This window comes from Chlamydomonas reinhardtii, chromosome 2 (assembly GCF_000002595.2).
Source record: "Chlamydomonas reinhardtii strain CC-503 cw92 mt+ chromosome 2, whole genome shotgun sequence".
Taxonomy (NCBI): Eukaryota; Viridiplantae; Chlorophyta; class Chlorophyceae; order Chlamydomonadales; family Chlamydomonadaceae; genus Chlamydomonas; species Chlamydomonas reinhardtii.
Window position 1 is genome coordinate 7,818,146 of NC_057005.1, and position 13,536 is coordinate 7,831,681.

The 13,536-nt window shown below is 67.3% G+C and overlaps 3 protein-coding genes across 3 annotated transcripts in view; 2 read left to right on the forward strand and 1 right to left on the reverse strand.

Annotated features, from left to right (window-relative positions):
- The window catches only part of CHLRE_02g142353v5 (uncharacterized protein), a 16,622-nt gene extending 8,623 nt beyond the window's left edge, over window positions 1-7,999 (forward strand). Inside the window, exons 16-28 of the mRNA XM_043060152.1 lie at window positions 52-118; window positions 317-438; window positions 611-931; window positions 1,209-1,745; window positions 2,168-2,613; window positions 3,035-3,323; window positions 3,608-3,904; window positions 4,056-4,188; window positions 4,391-4,976; window positions 5,139-5,734; window positions 5,944-5,990; window positions 6,189-6,443; window positions 6,628-7,999. Of these exons, the coding sequence (XP_042927808.1) occupies window positions 52-118; window positions 317-438; window positions 611-931; window positions 1,209-1,745; window positions 2,168-2,613; window positions 3,035-3,323; window positions 3,608-3,904; window positions 4,056-4,188; window positions 4,391-4,976; window positions 5,139-5,734; window positions 5,944-5,990; window positions 6,189-6,443; window positions 6,628-7,461 (4,530 nt within the window). The 3' untranslated portion in view covers window positions 7,462-7,999. The remainder of the gene's footprint in view (window positions 1-51; window positions 119-316; window positions 439-610; window positions 932-1,208; window positions 1,746-2,167; window positions 2,614-3,034; window positions 3,324-3,607; window positions 3,905-4,055; window positions 4,189-4,390; window positions 4,977-5,138; window positions 5,735-5,943; window positions 5,991-6,188; window positions 6,444-6,627) is intronic.
- A 16-nt stretch (window positions 8,000-8,015) lies between these two features.
- CHLRE_02g142200v5 (uncharacterized protein) lies at window positions 8,016-11,657 on the reverse strand. Its single transcript, XM_001694799.2, has 8 exons — window positions 11,434-11,657; window positions 10,998-11,078; window positions 10,581-10,696; window positions 10,170-10,292; window positions 9,868-9,948; window positions 9,513-9,611; window positions 9,123-9,197; window positions 8,016-8,640 (listed from the first exon to the last, which is right to left on the reverse strand). The coding sequence occupies exons 1-8, from the start codon at window positions 11,483-11,485 to the stop codon at window positions 8,557-8,559; spliced, it is 711 nt and encodes a 236-aa protein (XP_001694851.2). The 5' UTR covers window positions 11,486-11,657; the 3' UTR covers window positions 8,016-8,556.
- A 100-nt stretch (window positions 11,658-11,757) lies between these two features.
- CHLRE_02g142150v5 (uncharacterized protein) lies at window positions 11,758-13,506 on the forward strand. Its single transcript, XM_001694919.2, has 5 exons — window positions 11,758-11,915; window positions 11,999-12,086; window positions 12,180-12,285; window positions 12,507-12,655; window positions 12,940-13,506. Exons 1-5 carry the CDS (start codon window positions 11,878-11,880, stop codon window positions 13,111-13,113), a joined length of 555 nt encoding a protein of 184 aa, XP_001694971.1. The 5' UTR covers window positions 11,758-11,877; the 3' UTR covers window positions 13,114-13,506.
- Window positions 13,507-13,536: the final 30 nt, after the last annotated feature.

Sequence of the window (13,536 nt, forward strand, 5' to 3'; positions counted from 1 at the left end):
CCTCCCTCCCTCCCTCCACGTGCTCTGCCCTACCTGCCTCCCCCCCCCCAGGTGGCTGCGCTGTACGACACCTACCAGCGCCAGGCGGTGCTGCTGCCGGCGGGGCAGGTGGTGCCGGGTGAGAGGGGGGAGGGGGGGGGGGAGAGGAGGGGGTTGGTATGTGCCCGAGCCCAACGAATGAGCCTCATGATCATCAGTAAGCCCACCCACCCACACCGCCTTGGCGTCCTCCGTGCGTGTGCCGGGTTTCTTGTTGGTTGTGATGGAAACACAACCTCACTCCAACACACACCCTCGCCCTCCTCCCAACCCTCAGGCGGCGGCTACCTGGCTGCCCTCACCGTGTCGGGCCAGCCGTGTGTGTTCCCGGTGCCGTACGGCGGCCGCAACCTGTACGGCTGTGTGGCGCTGGACGGACTGGTCAGCTGCCCCGTGCAGGTGTGTGTGTGTGGGGGGGGAGTGGGGGAGTGGGGAGGTGGCAGGCGGCAGTTACTCGTGTGATAGTTTTGTCAATGGATGCGTGCTCACAACCACGCATCCTCAATTGCTCCATCATAACGCGTCCCGCATCCACACACACGCACACACCACCACCACCACACCTCCACAGGGCGGGCGGTGGTCCGCCTGCGCCTTCGCCGCCACCGGCCCCGCCGCCTCCCTGCCCCTCACCCCTGGCGCCGCCGTAGACAACAGCGGCGGTGGCAACACCAACACCAACACTACTGCCGGCAGCGGCAGCAGCAGCAGCGATAACAGCAGCGGCAGCAGCGGCAGCGGCAACGGCACTGCTACTGCCGACGACACGGCGGGTGACAGTGACATGCTACAGCCGGTCCAGCTGGTGGAGTTATCGGGGTGGGCGGTGTCGGACGGGGCAATGCTGGGGCCGGCGGGGGGCGCACTGCCGCGCCTGACGCTGGGAGGACAGGTGGGTGAGGGTGGGGTGGGGTGGGAGGGGGGTTGTTTACACTGGGAGGACAGGTGGGGGGGGAGGGGGGTTGTTTACACCCTTCACAGGAACCGCGGCGGGAATGCCGTACTTGATGCGCCTGGTTGTGCAGAGAGAGCGCGGGGCTGCTGCGCACAGTCGCAATCAAAGCTGTGTGTACTGACCCCCTCAGCCCGCTCGGCCCTCCCCACCCTCACACCCCGCTCTCCCCCCTCTCCCCCCTCGCCCCGCTCCCCTTCCCCCCCCCCCCCCGCAGCTGTGTGTGTTGCCGTTTCTGGCTCCCTCCCGCCCCGGCGCGCCGCCCACCCGCCAGTTCGACTGCCTGCGACTGGACGGCCCCGCGGGACCCGAGCTGTGCCCCACACAGGTCTCCACCCTGCGCGGCAGTAGCAGCGGCAGCGGCAGCGGCAGTGGTGGTGCTACTGCCGACACGGACACCGACCCTAACGCGGCCACAGACGACGGCCAGACGGACGCAGTGCCAGGCGACACGTCGGCGGCACTGGTGGGGGCGCCCGTGGCGGTGGTGGGACCCGGCGGCAGTAGCATCAGCAGCGGCAGTAGCAGTGGCAGTAGCAGCGCTAATGCTACGACAGCCGGCAACAGCGACGACTATGACAGCAGTAGTAGCAGTGACGGCAGTGGCGGCGGTGACGGCGTTAGGCTGCTGGAGTGCGCGCCGGTGGTGGCTCGGCCGGTGGAGGCCACCACATGCCGCGACGAGGCGGCGGCGGCGGCGCGGGCGGCGGCGGGACTGCCGGTGCGCAACTTCACGCGCTGCATCAACACACTGGTGCGCAAGGATGGATGCATGTGTGTGTGTGTGTGTGTGTGTGTGTGTGTGTGTGTATTTGCGTCGTGTGGGGCTGGGATTGTTCGGTTCGGGTGGACAAGGGGTGTTGTCGCGGCCTTAGTGGGTTGATGTGTCCTTGGTCGTGTGGTTGCGCATGTGGCACTCTGGGACCCGTGGTAAGGCTTCAGGATGTTTGCTTCAGGAAACGACTATATCAGGAAAAAGGCCGAAGCGCTTCATGAAAGGCCCTGAAGCCAAAGGCAGTACGGGTGATGACCTGAAGCATTCAGATTACAAATCCTGAACGTTTCAGGCAGCTGGGACTGCCACATTGCCATCACACCGCCATCACGTATGTTGTGACGTGGGCCCACACATCGCCAACCCCAGACCCCTCCGCCCCCACACACCCCACCCCACAGGGTATCGACGCCTGCCGTGTGGATTTCGACGCCTCCGGCCCCGGCGGGGGTGACGGCGTGTGGGTGGTGTGCCCGCCCGCCCCCCGCACCGCCACCAGCGGCCAGGCCTGTGCGGTGCCCTTCACACTGGGCGCCCAGCTGCGCAGCGACTGCGTGGTGCCGACAGCAGCCAACGGCAGTAGCAGCAGCGGCAGCGGCAGTAGCAGCAGTAGCAGTGGCAGTAGCAGCAGCAGGGAGGTGTGCATGGTCAAGGTGGACAGCGGCGACGTGGGCAGTAGCAGCAGCAGTAGCTCCGGGGGCGGCGGCAGTAGCGGTGGTGGCAGTAGCAGCAACACCACAGCTGATGACGCCAGCAGCAGCACTGATGACTACAACCAGCAGCCGCCGGCGATGCAGCTGGCGGAGTGCCTGCCGGTCTACTCGCCGCCGCCCACACTACAGCCCAGGTGCGTGGCCGGGTCCGGCGGGTCCGGCGGCGGCGGGCGGCGGCGGGGTCCGGGCCACTCACCACCACTGGCAGACGGCGGGCGCGTCATGAGCACACCGCACCGGCGCACCCATTTGACACGCACGCAAAACCCTGACACACGCACGCACACTCACATGCTTGAACACGGCATCACACGAATCGCACAAGCACGAAAAGTACATTCCCCTGCGCACACACACACACACACACACACACGCACACACACACACACACATACACACACACACACACATGTGCACACACACACACACACAATAACCGTGGAAACCGTAGTCACACACACACACACACGCACACACACATACACGCACACGCACACACACACACATGTGCACACACACACACACACACGCACACACGCCCCCTCACCACGGCAGGACCCCCATCCGGTTCACGCTGGACCGGCAGCGCTGTGTGGCGCCCGGCCCCGGCGCCCTGTCCGAGTGCCTGGACTACGGCGCGCAGGCTGTAGCAGCGGCGGCGGCAGTAGCAGGAGGGATTGGTGCGGCTGCTGCTAATGCTACTGCCGCGGACGCGGACACGGCGGCGGGGCCGCAGCAGGCGGCGGCGCTGCAGGCGTTGGCGGCGGCGGCGGGCGTGCCGGCGGCGGCGGCGGCGGGCGCGGAGGGGGATGCGGCGTCACTGGTCGGGCGGTACAGCTGTGAGGTACGTGTACGTGTGCGTGCGTACATGCGTACGGCGGCGGCGGTCCCGGGGGTGGATGTATAGGTTTAGGGTGTGTATGTGTGTGTGTGTGTGGGGGGGGGGTGCGGTGGTTGAGATGACGAGCGCAGACCAGTCCACAGCCCACTTCCGCGGCAGGCAAACAAGGGGCAATGCAACAAGGGGTCATATCGCTGTCAGCAGTGCCAATGCACTCGTTGCGTGTGTGCGTGCGTGTGTGTGCGTGCATACACAACACACCTCACTCGCTCACACCGCGGGTGCAGGTGGAGAGCGGGGCGCTGCTGGAGTGCGCGCCAGTGGAGCGGCAGACGCTGACTGCGGCGGCGCCACTGGCCTCGCCTGCTGGGGCGGACGACACCAACGCCGGAGACAGCGGCAGCAGCAGCGGCAGCAGCAGTGGCAGTGGTGATAGCGACAACAGCAGCAGTAGCAGCAGTAGCAACACCACCGCCGATGACAGTAGTGGCGGGAGCGGGGGCGAGGCGTGTGTGTTCCCCTTCTTCTTCCGCGGCCGCAACCGCACCGACTGCGTGTGGGTGGGCGGCGTGGAGGCGTGCAAGGTGAGGGAGGGGAGCAGGGGAGGGGAGGGGAGGGAGGGGGGCGCCCCCTTCTCCCCCGCGCACACAAGTACACACGCACACATACACATACCGCCACACGCACAGACGCACGCACGTACACATGCACGCACGCACGCACGCTCCCCCGCAGGTGTCGGGCGGCGGCTGGGCGGAGTGCAGTCCGCTGCACCGCAGCCTCTTCCCGCAGCCGCCCGCCAACGCCTCCGTCACGCCGCGACATACCGTCAGCGGCGCCCCCTGCGCCCTGCCCTTCTTCTACAGGGGTGAGACGGAGGGGGACTGGGGGAGCGGGCAGGGGGGTTAGTGTGGGCCGCGTGCCCACGCCCAACTAACCGCCAACCCAACCCACCCCGCACTCCTCTCCTCACCCCCTGGGACCTATTCGCTGAGCTCGGGCACATACCTCCCCTTCCCTCCTGCACACACACACACAAACACCCACACCCGCCCTCCCACCTCCCACAGGCCAGCTGCAGTGGGACTGTGTGGGCGGTGGCATCGACCCGGGCTTCTGCCGCAGCACCGGCGCCGGCGGCGGCTGGGAGCAGTGCATGCCTCGCGCCCAGGGCGGCCGCCCGCGCACCACCATCACCGGACAGCCCTGCCAGCTGCCCTTCTTCCCGCCCGACCAACTGGCGGCGGCGAGGCAGGCGGCGGCGGCGGCGCTGGCGGCGGCCGCAGCCAACCTGTCGCCCGCCGCCGCCGCTTCCGGCAGCAATGCCACAGAGGCGGCGGCGGCGGCGGCGGCGGCGGCGGCGGCTCCGCCGCCGCCGGTGCTGCCTCAGCCCGCGTACGACTGTGTGGGTGCGGGCGCGGGGTCGTGTCTGAACCCGCAGGGGCGGATGGAGCCGTGTGCGCCGCGGCCGCGGGTGACGGCGCTGCTGCTGTCCGCACCGCTAGGTGGCGGCGGCGGCGGCGGCGGCGGGGGTGGCGGCGGTGGGGGAGACGTGGAGCTGGGCGGCGGCAACGGCAGTAGCGGCAGTAGTGGCGGCGCCATGCAGCAGCTGGGTCAGGGGCCGCCGTGTCAGCTGCCCTTCACCTACGACAACACGTGAGGGGCAAGGGGATGGGAGAGGGCAGGGGTGGACGGAACGCTAAACAAGAGGCGCTGCATTACACATACTCGTGCTTCATGAAGAGGCGCTGTATTACACACACTCGCGCTCTGCTAACATATACACACATACGCATGCACAAATACACAAACACACAGGACCTACTACGACTGCTTCACTCCGCCACCCGAGGTCGCCGCCGCCGCCCTGGCCGCCATGCAGCAGCGCCAGCCCGTGCCCACAGCAGGAGGCGGCAGTAGCACTGACAGCAGCGGCAGTAGCAGCAGTGGCGGCTACGGCAGTAGCAGTGACCTGCTGACCAGCTTCTGCTCCCCCGCCCCTGTGGCACTGTCGCCCTCGGAGCTACTGCCGTGCCTGCCGCTTGACCCCTCCCTGGAGCAGCAGCAGCAGCAGGGCGGGAACGGCAGCAGCACGGCAGGGACAGTGCCCGCGTTTGGGGCTGTAGCAGCGGACAGCAGCAACGGCAGTAGCGGTGGCAACATGTCAACGGTCGGACCGGGGGCGCCGCTACTGCCGGCAGCTGCCATCGCTGCCGACGGCACTCCCGCCGTTGCGGCCCCTGCGCCTGCTACTGCCACTCCCGGGGTTGCGGGTGTGGACCCGCAGGACAACATGCAGGCGGGCGGCGGCGGCGGCGGCGGGCGGGACCCAGCGGCGGCACAGCGGCGCCGCGACCTCGGGTTGGGGCTGGGGCTGGGTGTGGGACTGCCGTGCCTGCTGCTGCTGGTGGCAGGTGGGTGGTGGTGGTGGTGGTGGGTTGTGGTGGTGGGGTTGTGCCCTTGCGAGGTGTTGTCTGCTGTCTGTGGGGCTCGCGGGTGTCCGGCTGCTCGGGACACACAATGCGACTGCACGCCACAGCGCACCCGTGGCACGAACACACACACCGCTGTCGCTGCCAGTACTGACCACCGGCCGCCGCCGCCTCCCCTGCTGACTCATCAGGCGTTGCCTCGCTGCGCAAGCGCTGGGCGAGGAGGCACGTGCGCCAGGTGAGCGCGTACATGCGTGCCCTTGCGTAGGTGGCGGCCATGTTTGATCGTGAGCCGGTTGCATGCATCGCGCGCACATACACACACATATGTGTCTTGGCAGCTGCTTCAGGGAACGTGTGCAGGCTTCTCAGGGCTGTTGCATGTCTGTCGCTGTACGCTGGTGACAAATGTGTGCACGTGCACACACGTGTGCAGGTGATGCGCGAGGCACGCATGGACGCCTACCACTCCTCCGCATCCTCCGCCTCCTCCTTCTACCCGCACTCCCCCGGCTCGTCCGCCGCCGCAGCCGCCGCGCCGCTGCACGCCGGGCTGGGACGGCTGCCCACCCCCGCACCCACAGCCACAGGCGGCAGCAGCGCCCGCAGCAGTGCCGCCGCAGGCCCGGTTGCTCTACCATCTGCGCGGGGCGGTGGCGGCGGCGGCGGTGGGGGAGGCGGTGTGACACAGGTGGGTGGGGAGCGGGACCCGATGGCGGCGGTACATGCCGTGGTGACTGACACCCAGACACACAACACCCGTGGTTGAACCCAAGCGCTCTCTCCCTCTCCTCGGAATTCGTATTGTCGTCGCGTTCGTCCCCTCGCAACCCGCCAATCCCCTCCACCCGCCACGCCCCCCCCTCCCCCTGCAGGCCCCCGGCAGCGGCCTCCACCCCACAACCCTGGCCGCGCCCTCCGCCGCCCCCTCCGCCTCCGCCTACTCCCACTACTACTCGGCCAGCGGCCGCACAGGCGGCCCCACAGGCGGCAGCGGCGGCACGTCCGGCCCGTACGGCGCCAGCGGCAGCGGCCCCACAGGCGGCTCTAACAACAACGGCGGCGGCGGCAGTGTGGAGCTGATGCGCACCGCCTCCTCCCTCTCCCCTTCCACCCCCTCGGCCTCTGCGGCCCCCTCCGCCGCCCCGCTGCCGCCTCCGCCCACCCGGCCCCGCGAGGCGCTGCAGCACCAGGACCAGCCCCTGCTGCCAGCACACTCACTGCCCAGCAGCACACGCGCAGCCAGCAGCGGCGGCGGCGCAGCCGCCAGCAGTGCGCCCTCCGCCGCCGCCGCCGCCCCCGCCTCCTCCTCCTCCTACTCCATGCTGCCCCAGTTCAGCCTGGCCTCCCTGCATTCCGCCGCCTCCTCCTTCCTCACCGCACCCAGTGGAGGGCAGCCGCCCGGCCCCGCCTCGTCCGCCGCCGCCGGCGCCACAGGCGGCAGTAGCAGTGGCAGTGGGCTGCAGCCGGCCGGCAGTAGCGGGCTGCTACTGCGGCCCTCGCGGCCGCCGCCGCCGCCACCCTTCCCGCGGGAGGGCGGCGGCAACGCCTTCGCGGCCACTGGCCCGCCCGCGCCGCCGCCAGCAGCAGGGGCGGCGGCGGCGGCGGGTCAGCAGCAGCAGCAGCAGCTGGGCTCTGGCGGCGTCGGAGGCGTCGGCACCAGCGGCGGCGCGGGTGCAGGGCGCGGCCCTGCCTCGGCGCTACTGTGACCGAGGTAAAGGAATGTCATTATGTGCGGCATTGGAAGACACCAAACGAGGAGGGTCCGATCAGCACCGCGACCGCACGACGATCAGCAGTGTGAGGTGTGGGCAGCGGGTGACGCGGACCGCCTTGGTTGCATGCTCGGGACATGTAGCTGATTGCATGCCGGCCGCGGTCTTGACATGCAGGGGCTGTGGCGGGCAGTAGGGGCCGGTGGCGAGCTGCTGGTTGTTGTTGCCTTAAGAGATGACCTGCTTCTAAGGGTACAGACCCCACGTGGGCACCCGCCCCTGACGTAGACGCGGCTGGGCTAGGCACAGGCGGGGGGCGGGCAGCAGAGGCAGGGTGCTGGAGGGGGCCGGACGGAGTGAGAGGTTGCGTTGCAGGTCGGGTGTCAAATCGGCACCAGGCACGTGTGGAGGTCCACGGAGGATAAACGTGCGGCTGTATACATTGTGTGGGTGAGGGTAGTGCGCCAGTCATGCTGGAGAGCTGCAGTGTGTATGTTCATGTGGTTTGGCTTCAGTGGCCGTAGACCCGGGCTGCTGATCGATGAGATTGGGCACTGTTGATTCCAAAGAGCATCTAATGCTTGGTTGCTCGTATTGCACACTGTTGCAACTGATGTTTGAGGGCGATCGCCGCCACGCACCCAATGAATCATGGAATGCGCTTCCTCATGCACCAGCCTCAACATGATTGGTGCCCCCAGCAGTTACCTGTGGTACAATTGTACAAATGACAAGAACTGCGCAATTCCCAGCTCAAGCCCGATACCGGAGCACTACGGGTTGCTCTACAGTGAAGGATGTATCACGACCAAGGCGTATGCAACATTTAGATCACGCCCTGCTGTCAGCCGCCGCCGCCCCGCGGCAAACACGTGCACCCACCCGCACCCGCAGCCCCTAGCCAGGCCCCGCTTCCCGCTGTGGGTGCCTCGGTAGCTGCACACCTACCTCGCAACTGCCTAAGCGAGCTCCTGCCGCGCGCCTCCCCCCTCTGTCTCACACACAAGTTACCACGCACGCCACGCCGCCCCTCACAACCGCCTCCGCCCACCTCCTCGCTCCCCCCTCCCCCCACATCACGCCACATCACTACATCATGCTGTCGCTGTCCCAGGGCGGGCAGCGCGGAGAGGCCAGGTAGGCGGCCAGGCGGGGGCGGGCGGCGATACGGGCCTGTGCAGGGGGGCGGGAGGTAAGTAAGGGCGGTGGGTTTGTGGGCGAGTGGCGACTGTTGACACGATGTGGTGGGGAGTAAATGTGTGTGTACGGCAGGGCAGTGTGGTGGTCCGCAGCATTCCCAGGGGTGGGGGACAGGAGGAGCGATGAAGGCAGTCCACAGGCATGAACAGGGACGTGTGCTATAGTCGTGGTTCGGGGGATGGTGGCTGGGACCTGGGACGGGACCTGGGCTGTGTACCTGAGGCAGGCGGGGCCGCCTCTGCCCACACACACGCCCCCACGGCCCCCCCTCCGCCCCCGGGGCGGGGAGCAGGAGGAACGCTAAGTGCAGTCCACAGGGATGAACAGGGATGTGTGCTAGGCGTGGTTCGGGGGATGGTGGATGGGACCTGGGCTGGGACCTGGGCTGTGTACCTGAGGTAGGAGGGGCCGCCTCCGCCTCCGCCCACACACACCCGTCCCCCCTCCCCCCCAACCTGGTGTGCCTTGGCCGCGGGCGCCTCCACGTCGTCGTACCAGCGCCTGTAGTGCTGCTGCGCCGCCGCCATGTACTGCAAGGGGGGGCGGGGGGGCAGGCGGCGGAGGGCACACGTGGGCACAGGAGGAGGTGGGAAAGGGGAGAAGGTGGTGGGAGGGGGAGCAGGAGGGTGCAGGGCGAGGGACAGGGAGCAGAAGGACGGGCGTGTAGACGCAGACTTCTGGCGTGATGGCATTGCTCCATTCGTGTGTTGACTGCCGCAATTGGCCCCCACTCAAGTGAAGCGGTGCGGTGCGGTGTGGTGTGCTGCCCCTCCCCATGCACTCCACGCCCCACCCACCCCCACAACCCTCAACCCCCACCCACCCCCACCCCCACCTCCACCCACCTGGTACACGGCCAGGTCGGCCACACTGATGTCCTTGCCCACCAGGAACCCCGACTGGTGCGGGTTCTTTGTCAGCACCTCCTCCCAGTACGACATGTACTGGTGACAGGTGTGTGGGGGGGAGGGGAGGGAGAGGGGGGCAGCAGCACAGCGGGGCAATCGGGGGAGAGGGAGGTGGTGGGGTTGGGGATCAGAGGGCAGGCCTCAGGTTTGCAAAGTATGTGTGCAAGAAAGAGCGCGGGTGTGGGACCGGAGCCGTGCCCTTGCGTGCCGTCCATGCCCGGGACTTAATTGAGTTCAGGTCTGGAACTGCCAATCCTCACTTGCCACCCCCCACAGCACGCCCCCCCCACACCTTGGGCAGGCGCTGCTTGCCGTACTGCTCGATGTACGGCGCCGACTCCTCCACCTGCGTCTTGTGGCTGGCGTAGAAGTCCTGGCGGTTGGGGCGGGAGGCGGGGGGAGCGGGGGGGGGCTGTGTGTCGGCACACGTCCAGGGCAGGGGTGTGGTGTGAGGCAGCCAGCCGCCGCCGGGCGTGTCGCACACGGTATACGATGTCTTGCGCCACTCTCACCGTGCCCCACATGAACACAGCCCTCCCTCCTTCCCCCCTCTCTCTCCCTCCGTTCTTGCCCTCCTCTCCCTCCCTGCCCCACCTTGGGGTGGAAGGCCAGGCGGCCCTCCCCCACGCCGTCCGTCACCACCGCCAGCAGCTGCTCCACGTGCGCCGCCTCCTCGGGGTCAGTCGGCATCAGCCCGAACTGACGACCCAGGTAGGCCTGAGCGGGCGGGAAGGGGCGGGTGCGTATGTGTGTGTGTGTGGTGGAGGGGCACAATGGTGCGTGTGTTAAAGAGCACAAGGAAAACGGAAATGGTGTGTGTGTGTTTTTTGTAGAGGGCACCAGGAACGAAACAAGGGCCTGTGTGTGGCGGGGGACGTAGTGTTCCCACCACTCCCAAGACAAAGCGCAGGCATATGCCTGAAACCCACGAGCAGGTGCACGCCTAATACACCCCGCCCCACGTCGCCTGGTCCCCACCCCCACCCCCCAGCCCCACACACGCACCATGAGCACGGGTGTGCCGCTCAGAGTGAAGTCGCCGCGCCGCACCGCCGGCGGCGCCCGGACGGGGAAGCCCGTGTTGCCGCCCTTCCACACCCATTCCACAATGCCCGCCAGGCCTGTGTGCGCGGAGCCCGGGGAGGCATGGGTCAGGGGGGTGACGGTCAGTCCCAGGTTCTGACCTTCTTCGCTTTCCTTGAACCCCTCCGCACGCATGCCTCCCCTGACCCCTGGCTGTCTCCGCTTTTCTTCGACGAAGGGTCACGGTCAGGGCCAGGGTTGAAGGGGAGGAGGGGATGTAACGCCTGCAGCCCGGACAAAGGACGCATCGCAGCCCGGCCGGGCTCATGGACCTACCCCTCAACATGCACACATGGACACGCGCCTCTCCCTCACATCCTCACTCTCTAGCACCCTCACCCGCGCTCTGCCCCATGTCCTTGTACGGCACCCCCGCCTCCTCAAACACCAGCCGCACGTACTCGCCCCGGCCCTTCATGCCTGGAGGGGGGGGTGTAGGGGGCAGTGGGGGGTTGCAGCAGTGGGGCCGGGGGCAAGCAGCGGGGCCGGGGGCAATAGCCACATGTGGTGGTGGGCGATGGGTGGGGTCCCGGGAGTGCCCAGCTTGCTGACACCAGGATTGAAGGGATTGACCCACACGGCCACACACCTGCCCGTTCAGTAGCTGGCATCCCCCCATGTCAATCCCCACCATCTCCACCATCACCAACATACAACACGCAGCGGCTGGTCGGCGGGCGCTGGTGTGACACAACCCCCCGATTAAACACCGGGCGCAGCCGCAGGCAGTAGCGCCGGCGCCTGAGGGCCCGCCCCTGCCCCCCCCGGCACGCACCGGGCCAGTACCACAGCTCCCAGGGCTGCTCGGCGGGTGACTGGGCCGACATGGCAGCAGCGGGGGAGCGGGAGCTCGACACGGCAAGGCGCGGTGCACGAGGCGGACAGGCGGACACAGGGGGCCGCGCGTTCCGAGTAAGCTGAGGCGCACCCTGCACGTCCGCGCCCGCAGGCGAGCAGGCAGCGCAGCAGGCCGTAAGATTTAGGCACACAGCCGCGACCGCGAGCCCAATGTGCAGCAATAAAGCGTGCCGGCAAATGAGGTGCGGGGCGCGCGGCAGTTGGCCAGCATAGTTCTAGCACCGGCGCTCATATAATCCAGAATTGGGACAAAAACTACTTACAGCAACGGTCACAGGCTTGGCAGAACACAGGGCTGCGCGCATACGTGTGTCCGCTGACGAGTACTAGTTCTTGAGCTCGTGTTTAGCCCGTGCACAAAATGGAGGAGCTGACAGGACCGCTGGAAGAAGTATTCAAGTATGTTTTCCCAGCAAGCAGCGCGAGTTCAGGACGATCTGGGGCTTCCGTTGACATTACGCGCCCGTAACTCCACCGAGCAGGGACCTTAAACGCCAATGGAAGGACTTCCAGGAAGCGGAGCCCTTCCTTCACGTCGTGCAAGGATTCATTCATGCGATAGACTGGCGGGTGCGAAATTCGGGGAGGGATCTTGGCGCGCAGTCGTCTTGTTGGCTGCTTGAGTGCATCATTTGCTGCCAAACGTACGTGTGAAACCCGCAGGAACGATGGATAATCGGCATTCTGGTGTTCCACGCGGTCATGCTGCTGGCTGCACTCACCACGCGCAAGAGCAGCCTGATCCAGGGGACCATCTTCCTCATAGCAGGTGCTCATGGGGGATCGGCGAACCGGGAGGTGCTGCTGGTGTGGGGTTAGGAGGCCTGGGGGATGGCCGGGGAGACGGGCGGCGGCAAGGGGGAGAGGTGCTGTTGCTGGCGGGGAGCTGGCTTGCCGGCAGCTCGTGCCGGCCACGTCTTACTCACCCATACCGTACTCGCCCTACTTAACTCGCCGCGGTCACCCCACCACCCCCTCCTCCTGCTGCAGCCGCCACGGTGTGGGGCTCTGAGCGGCTGAACGCGCTGGGTGCGGAGCACTGGCAGTCGTTTGCGGGCCAGAACTACTTTGACCGCACGGGCGTGTTCATGAGCGTGCTGGTGTCGGGGCCGCTGCTGCTGGCCATGTTCATTGTGCTGGTGGGTCATTGGGGCGGGGCGGGGGGAGTGGAAGGTCGGGGTGGGGAGTGGAAGGTGGGGGTGGTGGGTAATAAGCGAAGGCGGGGCTGGGAAGTGCAGGAAGGACAGGAGGTGGGTGGGTGGGTGGGCACGGTGGGTGGGTGGGTGGATAACGGCAAGGGCCTCCAGTCACGACACCAAGGGGGGGAGGGCGGCGGCACTTGTAAGCCGCCTTTCACTGCTTGCTTCCTCCCTTCCCACCTTTTTGCAACGCAACCTGTTGCCCTCCCTGGCCCCCCCTGCAGATCAACTACCTCATCAGCTGCTCGGCCATGTTGGTGGAGGCCAAGAGGAAGGAGCTCAAGTACAAGGCGCGGCAGCGGGCGGCGGCCGAGAAGAAGGCGGCAGCGGGGGGTGGAGGAGGAGGCGCGGGGGGCACCGGGGGCGGAGCGACGCCTGAGGCGAAGAAGACCAAGTGATGCGAGCGGGGCAGGATTCCGGGGAGCACAGGGCGATGACGCGGTGATCAGGAGCTGAGAGGAAGTAGGCGCAGCACCGCGGCACAGCACTAGGGCAATGAGTCGGGGCAGTGCCAGTGCCTTGGGCCGGCCGCCCGCTGGAAGATGTGGGAGGCGCAATTCATGGCATTTGGCGCGGAGCGACGTGGGGCCAAGAGGGACTCAGCGGTGGGGCTGTGGGACCGGGCTGGATGGAGCTGGAGCGTCGGGTTGGAAGGTCATTGGCCTCGTCAAATTGCGAGAAGGCGACCACGCCATTTTCCCATTTGTCAGACCTAATAGCTCGTTTCACATACACAGTTGTCGACTGGACTGACACCGCAGCGCTGACGAAGTGTTGACAAAATGCCTCTAACAACGAAAGTGGCCGCTTTACTGCTTCGC

What these genes read in the sequence shown, in the direction of transcription:
- CHLRE_02g142150v5 (XM_001694919.2), top strand. Translation starts at nt 11,878, where the DNA reads ATGGAGGAGCTGACAGGACCGCTGGAAGAAGTATTCAA. An exon ending in TTCATGCGATAGACTGGCGG is followed by an intron (nt 12,087 to 12,179) that starts GTGCGAAATTCG and finishes TGAAACCCGCAG; the next exon opens with GAACGATGGATAATCGGCAT. An exon ending in GACCATCTTCCTCATAGCAG is followed by an intron (nt 12,286 to 12,506) that starts GTGCTCATGGGG and finishes CTCCTGCTGCAG; the next exon opens with CCGCCACGGTGTGGGGCTCT.
- CHLRE_02g142200v5 (XM_001694799.2), bottom strand. Translation starts at nt 11,485, where the DNA reads ATGTCGGCCCAGTCACCCGCCGAGCAGCCCTGGGAGCTGTGGTACTGG. An exon ending in GGACATGGGGCAGAGCGCGG is followed by an intron (nt 10,697 to 10,997) that starts GTGAGGGTGCTA and finishes CCGCGCACACAG; the next exon opens with GCCTGGCGGGCATTGTGGAA. An exon ending in GCCTGGCCTTCCACCCCAAG is followed by an intron (nt 9,949 to 10,169) that starts GTGGGGCAGGGA and finishes CCCAACCGCCAG; the next exon opens with GACTTCTACGCCAGCCACAA.